Below are 14829 nucleotides of genomic sequence, written 5' to 3'. Positions count from 1 at the left end.
GGATATCACGATTGAAGCATAAATTAAAATACAAATGGCGGAAAGTCTAAATAAATCCAGTCCTGCCACTCTTCCAAAGCAAAACACGTGGCCACTGTTCGAGCTCGGTGGCTTTAGTGTTAACCCCTTGCATTATAATAACGAGCCAGACTCGTGGTGAAGATTTTATGCATGCTCTACTAAATATGAATATTATTAATTTCTTCTACGTCGAAGTAAAAATAAATTCTTCTCTTATCAAAATATAAACGAAGATAAATAAAGACAATATGGGAAAAAAATTGTCTGATCTTATTAGGAAAATTATTAATTACGAATAAGTGCTAATCGTCACTGCATGAAAGCAAGGATATTGCAAGGGGTTAAAAATTATCGTAGAAAATATCGTCCACGTTGAAAAATGTTGGTAATAAGGATCGCCAAATTACCCACATAACCGAAACAAAAGATACCGAGCTTTTACACATGCGTCTGTCGATTTCAAGCGTCCCGCGTGTAGAGTAAACCATCGTCCTGCATTATAAGTGTTTCGTAAAATCCACGTCCATCCACCATATTATAATAAATACATATATTGTTGTTAATAGTGCCCAGCGTGTAGTTCATTTAGTTATTCCCGTAATACCACAACAGGTTATGGGTCCAGAGCGTTGTAATTAAACGAGGCATAACTAGAAAGAAAGTGAGGTTAAGGAGCCACGTGCTATAAAGAAACCACAACAAGAAATTGTGTCGAAACTCTCGATTAAATTTGTCAACCGGTTCTCGGTGTGTTCAGGAATTGGGTGATACGGATCCGCTGACGCTGGCTCAAGTGCACGAGCACCTGGTCCGCAGCCCGCCACCGGCTTCGTGGCCGCACGCGACGACCTTCCACTTCCCGCATCAGAATCCGACGACGAACGGAAGGACCGACGGGCCGGGACACTGCAAAAGCCCGCTGAAGACGCCCCCCTATCGGAGCAACGAGCACGAGATCTCACGAAGCGAACCCAGCACGGATATCAGAGGTGCGAGTCGAAACGACTAGAAAACACACAAATTGCCTTTAGTTCATTTCTCCTTGGTCGACGCTTTCGCCGGGCTCTGTCGAACGGCTTGTAGATCCACGGTAGATAGGCAACGTTTCGCGTGCTTTCGTTATCATGCGGTTCACCAGCGTTTCCCCAAACAGAACAGGTGCTTTTAAAACACTTTCCCAGTCTGACGCTAGAAAAACTGAACGTCGATTCTCGTTCTTGAAACGAGCTCGTTCACGCTATTGAAGGCTAATGAATTTTTCAGAATTTATTCAGAAGGATCTCTTGGATCAATCTTTGTTTAACTGATATTTTACTAGATTGGTGAAATAAGTGAAAAAAGTATTTTATTTAAAAAGTTTTCGAAGGCGAATGAATTTATTCTGGAAGATCTCTTGGATCAATTTTGTTTTTAATTGATATTTTACTAGACTAATGGAATAATTGAAAAGAATATTCTACCTAAAAAGAGCTATAGACTTTGTCGTTTTTGTAGCGTCGATCCTGTCCTTAAGAGTGAGGTTAATACAAGTTTTCGAAGTACAACGAATTTTTGGAAATTTATTTTCGGCGCTCTATTTAATCAATCTTTTTGAATTTTTAAAAATATTTTACTACATCACTTAGGCAACTGAACAAATTTTCTGAGTTAAAATAACCGTAAACTACGCTCTTCTAGTGATTTATGTTTAGCCTGTCCTTAAAAGAAAGCTGATGCAAATTGTCATAAATCGACAAATTTTTGGGGATTTATTTTTGACATTCTTGACATTCTCGAAATATTACGGATATTTTACTATCGTCGAAGTAACTAAACAAATTTGTTAAGAAGACTTACGAATAACGTTGCACTATATTTTCAGCATTCCAACTAAATAATTGTGCTAAGTTTTTTCATTTCTTATACATACATAGATCCATGCTAGTAAAATTCGAACTTATATAGGGTGTTCCAAAAGTTACGATCGGGAACTGAAGGGTTACTGAGATCTTTTGAAACAACTTCTTCAAAAATTTTCTCCAAATCATCGTTAACGAGTTATTACCCTAAAACATTAATCAGTGAGATGGGCCACCTTGCGGCAGTAGAACTCGCCTCTCATTGGTCACCGTTTTATCGTTAATAACTCTTTCACGATGCCGCGGAGAAAATTTTTGTAAAGGATAAAGTCGTTTTAAACAATCTAAAACACCTATTGTCAGATTGTTAGACATTTTCGTGACACCCTGTATTCTGCAAAGACTGGTATTGTCTCTCTGAGATTATAGTTTTGGGAAACGCTGCTTCACGCTGCTAGGCGAGCTCTCTTAGTTACCTGTCCTCGAGCTTCGACGCTCTGAATCAAAATTAGTTTGATAGCAATCGATTGTTTCACTCCGTCCGATGGTGCATAGTCGCGCCGCAGCGTTTCGGGGGGTCTCGTCTCGCGGAATTGTCGCAGATCAGCCCTGCCACGATCAGCAGGTCAGCACTGTGCTTTCTGCACAATGCTCAGAAACAGGAAACACGTGCACCGGTAGAGCCAATCACAATTGTAAAATATGTAGTCGTTCTTTTCTCGCTGTTATCGCGGAGTACACTGAACAAATTAGACTTCACTTGATCTAATTGGGTTATTGCGCGCACAGTGTTTCGACAACTATATTTCGACAACTATGCAAAAGCACTCTGAAGATATTCGGTAAGCGACTATTTATTTCCTATTTATGTAACTCTAACTTTTACGATTTGTACAATTACTCAAATACGCGATGACTTTTTTTACATTTTCTCATTGTACATTTATCGAATTTACATAATTATCTAAAGTTTGTATAGTTAGACGGTGATAGTCCGATCACAATAGATGCAATATTTTATTATTAGATACTATATTTTATGATTTTAGATACTGTTATTAGATACAATATTTTTAGTCCGAGCTTTTCGAAGTTCAGTTTCGGAGATAATGGCACGATCAGGTCAAGGAAGACCGTAGCGGGGTTAAAGTGTTCACAATATTCATCACGCAATGATCATCACGAATGCCAAACGAAGATTCTCATTCTTAATCACGTTTATAGACGAGTTTAATGATATATTTGTACGAATAGTTATAGGCCATAGGCGAACGCATCTGCGCTGAATCTAACATGAATTTTCGATTCGAGTGAATCGAAAGAGTAATGGTCAGACGGTCGTTTGGAGATGCGTGTGAGGGTACATGTAAGGTTCAACTATTTCGACACATTATAGTGTTAATGAAATGTTAACGATTATTTAATAAAATTGTTCATCGACATATTGTTTCTCATCCAGCGTAGAAAAGGACTTTCTTTCCACTGTTGCTCGGCAGTTCCTTTGTCGAGGACTTAAAAGCTGCACGGTTCTCGAGACTTGACCTCCGGTATCGTCTCAATCGTTACTTTTCACTCACGTTCCAACGATTTTGTTGCATTGTCGGTTCTCTGTTTTCTTTCTTTAATTCTGACCTAATTTACATTTCGTTTCCATTGTGCATATATCACGTGTTCCATATGAAACGTCGGAATGAATACGTTAATTGACGCCACGGTGTTCGGATTACGATATTTGTGCCCATAATTATGAAAGTGGTCTAAGTCATATATATTTCTTGTTTCGAGATATTTAATGAATTGCATTTGCTTAAATTAAAATATATTTCTACATTATGCGATCTTTTCATTTAGAATTTTATTAGTCTCGATCAATGGAAATTTATTATGAATATGAAATTTTGTGTGAATTTCATACGAAAATGTTGTTTTTCAAGTTTGAATTGACTTAGATCATTTCCAATATTAACTGAATGTCCTATAAATGACTTAAAGCAATAAAGAACTATGAGTTTTATTTGAAACAATAACTTTAATGAAATAATTCATGTTTTAAGATTATTATTTGATGACTGAGCAATTTTCATCCATATCAATGCTAATTTAACGTTACGTTTTTGGCCTAAACAAGCATCACTGTAAACTATTACGTGTTTTTTAGTAGTTATATCTAAACGCGTCAAAGAGGGCCACGCGCCGTTTTCAAGTTACATTTATATAATTTCTTGAAATTTTTTACTTAGACCACTTTCATAATTAACACTAAATGAATTCCATATAATATTGAAATTACAACCACCATCTGATGGTACATTTTTGACGATATCGTAAGAATTACATTGAATAAATTTAGTTTAAAATAATGTGGTGTAAAATAACTGATAAACTTTTTTTTTAATCTTGACTTAGACCGCTTTCATAACTATGGGCACATTTCAATGTTCCACGAGTTTTTTTTGTCGATTTTTCTACTAATTTAGAAAGTGGAACGAAATGTTTTCGTAGAGAATTTATGGTAAAATTCGGGCTTGAGAATCCACGTGTCGCACGTCCGCGCGCTCACAGTAAGTAGAAACGGTAAGTAATGGTCAGACGACCAGCGCCGACCCGCGTGTCACTGAAACTCATTGACGAAGAAACTGTTCTTTATTTATGAACTATCGGGTCGCGTATTATATTTAATTCGTTGCACAAATTCGTTGCAGCATTCTTCACCATTTCGTATTAGTTTCGTAAATTAAAAAAGCAATTTTTAAACGTAATCTATTGAAAAAATTATTATTACCGAAAATAAAAAATTCCATCCAGCTACAAAAATGTTCAATTATTACAGAAACACGTTTAATTATTAGAAAAATTCTAGTAGTATTAGAGTCGAGAGAGTTGTTTTTATTAAATAGAATGCTTCATCCGTAATATTTTTCCCAAATTTTACCAAAATCGTACGTCTGAAAATAAACGTCTACTGTTCCAAAAATTCTGTTAATAATCTCATAAATTCTTTATAATTAATCCTTTGCGGTCATATGTCTACTCTCAGACACCAAAGCAATTTATTTCTCTTTTTTCGTCTTTTTTATATTTACATAAAATTAAATCATATTATTTATGTTACATATGTCTAAACATTAAAACGGAGTTAATCAATTTTGTTTCTCCTTCTTTTATTATTGTTATCTTATTACCGTCCGCTGAAAGAAAATTAATTACGACTAGCATGACTCATGTATAAAAATACGACCGCAAAAGGTTAATTCTTTATAAATTTTTATTTTCCACATAGTTGAATTTTCGACAAACTCGAGTTAAAAGTTAAAAATTCTATTGAGATTCGAAGCACCTCGGCATCGACGGCTGCCGTTCGGTCTGCGCAAAAAGTCACGGGACGATTTCGCGTATGCACGGCCGCGGGACCCGCGATCGCTGGCTCGAATTGCATACAAATAATCGCGTGTATTGTTCGGAGGACCGTGGATCCGCGTGTCGCGAACGATCGCGCAAATAGGCTTAATCGCGAGCCCCATTTCCATAGAAATCGGCCGGCCTCTCTCCCGGGTTGAATAGAAAGCGGCTCGCGCGCGCGCGCACGGCTTTCGAACACTCGACCGCGAAAATCCGCGGGAAACCCGGCCGTCGAAAGGGAGCATGGAAATCGACTCGTGACACAGACACACTTCGGGACATTAGCGAATTCATATATTCGTCCGGGACACTTATTGCCGACCTTGATGCAGTGCTTATAGACGCGAACGCGATCGATTTGCCCCCGTATTTTTAACTCCGCATAAATTAATGGGCCGGCCGACGACGATGGGCGTGCCTTGACTTTATCCGACGCTTTTGTAACATTCGATCGACTGGGATGGCCGGTTCATTCGCTGATAGAATCGATGGGATAGCCTCGTTTTCGAAATTTGATCCGAACGCGACGGGACGTTCGTTGATCCTCCGGTGTCCACCGTTTTCGTCGCGTCGGATATCTAATTGCGTTCGCGTACATGTTTGTTAGCACGAGCTTAATTGAAGTATTTTGTGAGCTAGTTTATAACAATGTATTTCCTATATCCTAAACGCTTTCAAAAATTTATTAACCCTTTGCACTCGAAGCCATTTGAACTGTATATCTATAGTAATTTTTCTGGTGCACAGTATTTCCATTTTAAGCGAATAAGTACGTTTTTTATATACCAAATTTAACTCTTGTGATTCGTACCAACAATTTAATTTTTAACAATTTTTCTAAAATTAAACTTCTTTGCTATAAATATTATTTTAGAAAGTAACAGAATAATTTTAGTGGTGCCACAGAGTCACCACTGGAGTGCAAAGGATTAATCGCTAATTCAAAGCTAATTCGAAGCTAAATCAAATAACCATATTAACTAGTTTCCTTAATAGAAATTAATCTAATCAGTTTATCAGTCAATTAGTAATCATTGTTTTTTGTAGCGTTCCATTCGATGCAACTATTCGTTCTTCAGTCATCGCCGTTTCGTTTTGCCTCAGACTGTCAATATTTTATTTGCTAAAACGTGCAGACATTATTTAGCTGAGAGAACAGTGAAATCACAATTGAAAGTATTATTATAATTACAGTTGGTAACTATAAAGTAATTGTTTAAAATTTGTTGATCTCTTTTTAGCAATCAAATAAAATCGTGTTTAATTATCTTATAATCGTGTTTAATATTCTGTTTAATATTATATTATATTATAAAATCGTGTTTAATATTATGTTTAATATTACATTATATTATAAAATCGTGTTTAATATTATGTTTAATATCACATTATATTATAAAATCGTGTTTAATTATCTACTCTAGTAAAGTATTTCGTTGTTTCTTAATAACTACGACGTGAACTAATTTCGTTGAATGAACAATTACTCGAAGTTCTTGGATAGTTAAATAAATCATCGCGCCGGTACGAATTCTACTAACTCATTCTTATTTGATTTTAATTGGTCACGCATGTTCGTGGCAACGAATCGTCTAGTCCAGTTAATTGATTAAAAATACGCTACACGGAACATTTCGTTGATTTCGTTCATTTTATTCGTTAACAAGACAAGATAAAGAGGTCGAATCAGTTTTGCCAAATCCAAAGACGCGTCTCGATTCGATGATTTCAATGAAACCGTGATTGCGGCTCGGTCCGCGGTTTTCTTTCAATTTGTCTTCGAGGGTTGATTACCGGCGGCGAGAGATGTAATCGATGTCAGCATGTGTCGCATTGCGCGACATTTTATATCGTTCTCGCGGGGCTCACGTGCACGTGAAATATCTTGCTTTCTCTTTCGTGTTTTCTCTTTTTTTTTTTTTTTTTTTTTGTTCTTTTTATCACACGTGGCATAGCAAGTGTGCCGTGTGTTTCAACAACCGGGGAAAATTAAGTGGTGTTTCGAGAGTGAAATTAGCTCGTACATACTTGATACGTCGCGGCCGTTGAAATATTCACTAATGGGGGATTACTCCCGATAAAACGTGCCCGCTTTCAGCGCTCGTACACCTTCGGGGAATTGAAATATTTACGTTGTCGTTGGGCATGATTATCATCTTGGATCGCCAATTCCCATTTTCATTCGACCGCCCCGCGGATCGTGACCGATCGGAACAAATTAACCCTTTGCACTCGAAAGGCGTTTCAACGTCGAAGATAAAATAATTTTTCCGACTCGTAGCGTATTTTCGTACCGTATAACAAAGCGCATTTTATGCATATGAAATCGAGTCTCATAATTCATATAACAATTTTTATTTCACTTTTGTACTTTTTATTTTTCTTTTATTTTGTTTTTACGCTTTCTGTGTCGTTTTATCTCGTGTTTACGCTTTGTATTTCGCTTAATTTTGTGTTTGCGCTTTTTATTCTTGTTTTATCCTGTGTTTCAGCTTTTTATTTACGAGACAATTAAATGAAATAAAAATTACGTTTCCGGTAACTTTTTAAATTCGAGCTTCGACGATATTTGTCAAAATGATATTAAAACGTGGTGTAACAATTTTAACAGCGTCTCAAAGTCGCCAGTCGAGTGCGAAGGGTTACAACTGATCCTGTGTTTTCATGTACAAATAACAATCGCGATAACGTAATCGAATTCGTAATTTTTTTATCGAGTTCGTAAGAATGATTCAACGCGATGACGCTCGGAACGCGTCGGTGAGAATTTATGGAACGTTTATCATTTGAGTTACGTCTTTCCAGCGTTTGATTAAAGTGCCTATCTCGCTGCGAATGTGCTTCGCAACAATACGAGGCTGCTCCAGTAGACGCAGCCTGTGCTTCTGCAACGGTGCAAACACGCGATACTGCTATTTCACGCTGCTAAACGGAGAATCGATAACTATACACGTATGTCCCTTATCTCGCGAAACAATTGATTTCTAAAAAATGGAGGCACTTTATCGACCACCCAGATAATGATGTCATATGCGCTCTGGTCTCGGTTTGTACAGTGTGTCTCGACAAAACCGTGCCTCTGCTCGCTAATGCACATTCAACTTTCTTATATTTTCAAAAGTACAACTAGCTGTTCGTATTCATTTTTCATCGCGACCTTATCACGATCCACGAAACTTATTCATTCGTTTGGTCATTAACACGTTCTGTGCCGAGCTATTTTTACTCGACTCTTCACTTTAATCATTTCTTATTTCACTAAAACTTGCTATATTATCTGTAATTAATATTAATCGTATATAACAATGAAACAAATATACTACGATCCATTCTTGTAGTGGAAATTAATTCTTTAATTCAAGATTTGTTATAAATTATTTTTTAGCCCATTAAATAGTCGTGCAGGCATTTATCATCGGTGGTACACGTGGCACGGAATGTGTTAAACCTTAGCACTCGAGCGACGCCTCTGAGGCGCCAATGAAAATCGTTATATCATTTCCAAAATAATCTTGACATTATAAAGATCCTAGATCATACTATACATAGATACTATACATAGATAACTACATAGATCATACTATTTAAAAAAGATTGTTAAAAGCGTAACAATTTTACGATTCATTAAGACTCAATTTCATATTCATAAATTGTGCTAAGTTATATAAAATGGAAATGCAGCTGGTTAAAATAGCTATTTTAGATCTAGGCTTAAAATGGCTTTTAGTGTAAAGGGTTAATGTAAGCACAAGCTATAGTAAGCAGAAGCGACTGGCACTGATCGGACGGTCGGCTATTCTACGACGAGCTCCATTTAATTTCACATTTCTAATCAACCAGTCTAAATGAATAACAATCTATACATTTATATACGCTAAAATCTAGAGGAAAAATATGTAAAACTAACATTGGTACGTGAAATTCGAATTTCACGCGATGAAAAGAACCCACGCTGCGCATGCCACTTAAAAACGTACAGCTTTGGTGATTTGTAGAATCCAAAGTAAGTGTTCTGGCTTATTAAAAACCTATGAATTCATTGATTCAACAATCAGTAAAGATACGGAGTAAAAGTTTCTCAAATGCGATGGTGTCCGAATATTAATGCGGCCCACTGTACATATCCTTGGAGCGTCGTGGAAAGCGAAAGACGGCGAACAATCGATTGTCTTCAAAGTCATCCCCTCAAAAAAAAAAAGTATAAGTTGCCTTTCGAAGTTCACGGGATGAAAGTATTCGAGAAGCTCCCGCATGGGGGTGTTGCGACGAGCCGGTGGATCGGGAGGGTAGCATTGTCCCCGCGCGCAGACACAATGCAGCTGACGAGGACGTTCCCGTCCTTATTGTGATTTTTCAGATCGGCACTCGCACACGTTCTCGCTGCTGCACCCGACGCCGATCCGCTCGCTGTCCGACGTGCGCCGACTGCACCGATCGGCGGACGACAGCGTGCAGCTGATGTCGAACGAGTAACAAGCACGACGGTTCCGGCCCGCGCGACCGGGCTGACGATGGTTTCTCGCGTTCAGAACAAAGGGGGGCTCGTGCTTTGTCGGCGCGACCAGTTTCTGAGGAACGTGTCCGCCCCAAGAGGACACTCGAACCGCTCCTCGACGGAGCATCGCGCGCGATATACAGGTCCGTCGAATCGATTCCTCGAGCCTGCCAGTCTCGAGAGCAAGAAATCCGTCTGCTGCCATGTGGGATACGCGCGCGAGGGCGGCCCTTTGTTGAACAGGTTTCGCGTGTACGTAGCGCGACCACGATCCGAGGCTGCAGCGATAAATAATCCGTTGCGATGCTTGGAAGCCGGCCATGCCTGCTGCGCGACGTCGATCAGCTTCCACCATCTTCTTGGATTCTGCTCGAAATTGGCCATGAAACAGAGAACACGAGGAATTTGAAAACCGGTTTTCGCCGAATTTTTGTCCGTAGTCAAGAGAACAGAGTTTTAACTCGAAAAGTATATTTCATTGGATATTTCATTGGATAGATCGACGCGAAAGATCGAGCACGGTGTATTATTTATCGATGCGCTTAAATACCGTCTTTGCGTTGGATCAGCGACGGACGTATCGAGAGTTTGTAAATTATCTCTTTGTATTGTTGGGCGAACAAGTTCGCGTCGGCAGAATACCGTGGCAGAAGAGCGTCGCGTACGAGAGAGACGTTTCCGACGATTTGTTCGGCGTGGCGTGTACGGAGGGGAAAATCGCCGGAGCACCTTGAACATAGTCAATACGAAAGAGGGCGGGCAACTTTCGTCTCGCGCGGAAAGCCTTGCCGAGACTATTATTCATCGAAGCACAAAATTAGCGGCGATTATCGTTTAACGAATTTAATTAATTGAATCTCTATTTGTATAAGCAACATCCCGCGGGATGCGCGTATCGTTTTGTACACCGGTTGCCGCTTCTTCTGCACACGCATCGTAGAATGCAGTTAAACGAGCAGCTCACCAAAATGGCCGTCGCTCGACGACGCGATGTTTCGTTGCGACCGTTCATCGATTTCCGTTCATCGATCCGTAGATTCTTTGAAAAATCGAGTTTATATGCTGCCGTGGTATGTAAATGTTCTTGTACGATATTTCTGTGCGTTCGATTGAATTTGTGATCGATGAAAATTAATAAGCATTTGTACGTTCGGGAACGAGCGGATACCATCTTCGTCGCTTCGACAGCTGCAGGCGACCGTAAAGTTCTTCATTTTGTGGCGATTAACACGTTGAGTGCCACGCGATTATATAAGGAAATCCCCGTCAGGCCACGCACCCTGGTATCGCGGTACAGCAAAAGCGAAGCGCACTGCTTGCAAATTATAATTTCCTCGCTGCATTTAAATCCATTGAAATTTTCTGAAAAAATACATTAGTATAGAGTATATTAGTATAGAATCCATTATTAAATAAAAATTAAGAGGACTTTAAATAAATTTTAGGTAACAACTTAAAACAATGTAAATGTTTTAGTTTTATATCATATTTTACACTGTCGATCACCGATGACCGACGCGGCACTCGACGTGTTAATGAGTATAGCGCGCTTGTATTTATTGGTTTACAGTGTCCGAGGATCGCGCGCGAAGCGATTACGCGTCGTTTCGTTCGCGCGTCGACGAACGAAAGCGTAATTCGTTAACGGCGGACTTCGCGCTACCGTAGGCGTCCAGAACTGTCCGGAGCTCTTTACTGTTGAAAATTTCGATCATGTATGCTTTTACCGGCTCTCCGGCGTTCACGTAAAAATCCGCGATCGGGTGATCCGTTAAGTTTGTACAATCCGCGAGACGCCTGACACGGTTTTGCCAACCGAGCCTATCTTATTCGGATAAGTGCGCGAAGCAATAATAATTATACCCGTGCAGGCGGCCAGGCCTACGTTCGATCGATGACGAATTATCTTTATTGTCAATCGGATCGAGAATATACGACGACGTTCCCTGTATGTACCTCGGGATTCCCCCGTCGAGTAATTAGGGGAAAATCATGGGCGCGTGTTATCAGTCAATTTCAGCGGAATACAAATAAGCGTGTTTGTTTTTAACGAGGCCGGCTCACGAAGGTGCAGCCGAAGTGCGCCCCGCGCGTACACTTCTTGCAATAATTACACCGCCAGCCACCGGTGGTCCCGGCGTTTTCGTTCATTATGGAGAAGCTGGATAATTATCTCTCTGCGTTCGCGGACCGTTTTACGTCTCGTTTTCGCGGGTCGCTCGCTCGCGCTCGCCCCTTTTTTTTCCGTTCCCTCGGCAACCGCGACCAAGAAACGGTCGGAATTTTACGCGTCGCGTACAGAACTTCGTGATGAAATACGATTTACTCTCCGACCATATATGCTCGTGAATCAACGCGTTGACTACTCTATCGTAATGATCCGCGCGGCGAAGAATTAACCGCATGCGATCCGTGCCGCGCGCGGAACATTTTTAACAATGTTCCACGGAATGAGGAATGCTTTCTTGACACGACGACCGCGATAAACGAGCGATCAACTATATCACGATGATTTCGTGGTACAATTTCGGAAAATCAATGGTGGCGGATAATTACGTATCCCGTGCACGGATCTGGAGAAACGTCGCTCCGATTAAACTGTACGCGTTATGAAACGGAGAATTGTCTGGAAGACGTATTTTTAACGATTTCTCTACTGCTCATTCTAATGATTAATTTTCTAAAAGTGACAGCAACCACTACGTACCTCCGCTTGGTGATGTCCGACGCGACGTATAGTCTTCGCACCAAGTTGATAATCTCTTTTATTGCGTGAAAATTGACAGGGTTGTTGTTATCGTTGCTATATCGAGCATCAATTTTAAACATCGCACGATCGTCCGACAACGGGGCTCGTTTCAATTCCTCTTTCGCAACGATTCTGGTTAACGATTTTTTCCCCCAAGTGCGATCGGTGGACTGCGGATCTTGCTACGTTTATGCACCGAAACCGAAAGAACGTGCTCTCATTGTATTCTTACCAGGCGAAACCTTTGGGTCAACGAACGACAAGCGTCTCTTATTCGAATTCCCGCGAATCTGCGTCGAAAACGAAGATTCGCAGTCCATTGATTCGGCAGGGCGTTTCCTACGAATAGGCGAACGGTTCCGAGAGCCCAGCCAAGTGGGAATTGGCGTAACGAGAACGGGAAATCGATCCCAGGTACATTTCGGCATCCATTTCCCGAATCGACGAGACGCACCCGTGGTCGATTGGAGACTGTTTCGGGGAATCGTTACAATGACTATTGGATTTCGCTGCGACTCGCGGCGATGATAGGCCTGACTGCGACGAGGAGTTAGCGTAATCTTTAATTAGATTAAGAACATTTTTTATGGAGGGGAAGGAGAGCCGTTCGTCGACGACGGTTTGCGTCGGGATGAAAAGTGTGTGTGCGCGCGCGCGCGCGCGCGTGCCTGTGAGTGTCTTTTAACGTTTTAGCACAATTTCACGGGGACGCTTAGGCGAACCGGGTGGATACGGTTCTCGCGAACGCACACGTCTCCGTAAGTTTCCCGTAAATTTTGTTACGAAACACGACGACACCGGTCTGGCTCTCTGCGGGCACAACGTGCCCGAGCACATCCTATGTAGATTTCTGGTGTACACAGCGTGCACGAATTTGTAAATGTACGACGAGGTAATTTGACACAAACCGGAAAAACCGTTTTAATTGGAGGCCGAGCAAGGACGAACTTTTTCGCGACTCGACTCCCCCCAACGATCGGCCAGATGAATTTTAGCAGGGTTTATACGGAACTTTCGAAAAATAGTAGCACGTAAGTGGAACGGGAGGATCTAGAGAATGAATATTAAAACTATAAAACGCCATAGGAGTCCAATCGACTTGGCCCTTGAGAATTGAGATTATTTGTATCTTATGCGACATCATTTAGACACAACCCGTGGAACGGCGGATCGAACCGCCGACGTGACATAGGGACAGAAAACGAAAAGAAGGGGGAAAAAAACAAGTAGAGAAGACGTATATTATAATAATCTAGTGGAATATAACATATATGCCGAGGACTGAGCCGTCGTTCTCGTGCAGATATGAAATGAATACTTGTTCAGGTTAATATTCGAGTGTTGAATAATCCATAGCGAGGTGATGAATCGACTATTATTATTAAGGGAACTGACGTTACTTTTATCGGAGAAGCGATATTGAATGTTGTACGAAAACTATCGATTTTACGGACATTAACTTAAAAGGTTTCAAATTTATCGAACGGATAATTAAGAATGGTTCCTTGCGTTGATTCGTTGACATTTCCTGAATGTATTAGCCACCAATTGTACTTTATTATATTTTCGATCGAACTATGAATTACTAGAATCGAATGATAGTATGTTACCCAAATTTACTCAGTCGGCTGATTTTGTGACTGTAATTTATAGTACTCACCATTTGACTTTCGAAATACGAAGAGCGTGTTACTTGTTATCACACCGGATCGTTTCGTTCTAATGAATTGATTGATTTAGTAGTGATTGTGCGTTAAAAGATTTATGAAATTTTATGATGGGTAAATTAACGAATGATTCTCCAATTTATCCAGATTCGTTTGAATTTCCAATTGCGTCAGCAAGAAATTATTGTCGAAATAAAAGTTTGATTCTTTATAACACACCGTTTCATAAGGCTTTCTTGGTCCTCGCGAAATCCTTGCATCCTGTCACACTTTTCCTTTCTCCAGATTTCAACATGTAATCCATTGACGAAGATGTATTTAACTTAAATTAAAGCTGAAGGATCGTCTTATCACACCTTCTTGAAAAGACCTAAATAACAGAGCAATTAACATGTTAAAATTAATGTTACTAGTTTAAAAATAATAGTATCGATGCTGTGCATTGATTTATTTACGTGATATCGATGCAGTCAATTTTTCTGAACAGTTCTATGTCCTTCGTTTACTTTTTGGTTGCCTAATTTTGTCGCAATTAATAGTTTTAAACGGTCCTCCATTTTATATACGTGGCGACTATGGTGCCTCTTGTAGAGAAAAAGTGAAGCTTAGTTCGAGATTCACACTGCACTGAATAGCGTAGTGTTGAAACGCTGAAACTGT

General features: G+C 40.1%; 1 protein-coding gene across 1 annotated transcript; it reads left to right on the top strand.

Annotated features, from left to right (window-relative positions):
• Positions 1 to 400: 400 nt before the first annotated feature.
• On the top strand, positions 401 to 14385 carry LOC144467711 (uncharacterized). Its single transcript, XM_078176626.1, has 3 exons — positions 401 to 406; positions 779 to 1010; positions 9616 to 14385. The coding sequence occupies exons 1-3, from the start codon at positions 401 to 403 to the stop codon at positions 9729 to 9731; spliced, it is 354 nt and encodes a 117-aa protein (XP_078032752.1). The 3' UTR covers positions 9732 to 14385.
• Positions 14386 to 14829: the final 444 nt, after the last annotated feature.

The sequence above is a fragment of the Augochlora pura genome, chromosome 3 (genome assembly GCF_028453695.1).
Source record: "Augochlora pura isolate Apur16 chromosome 3, APUR_v2.2.1, whole genome shotgun sequence".
Classification (NCBI taxonomy): Eukaryota; Metazoa; Arthropoda; class Insecta; order Hymenoptera; family Halictidae; genus Augochlora; species Augochlora pura.
Note: the sequence above shows the minus strand (reverse complement) of the source record. Positions and strands in the feature narration are given on the sequence as shown.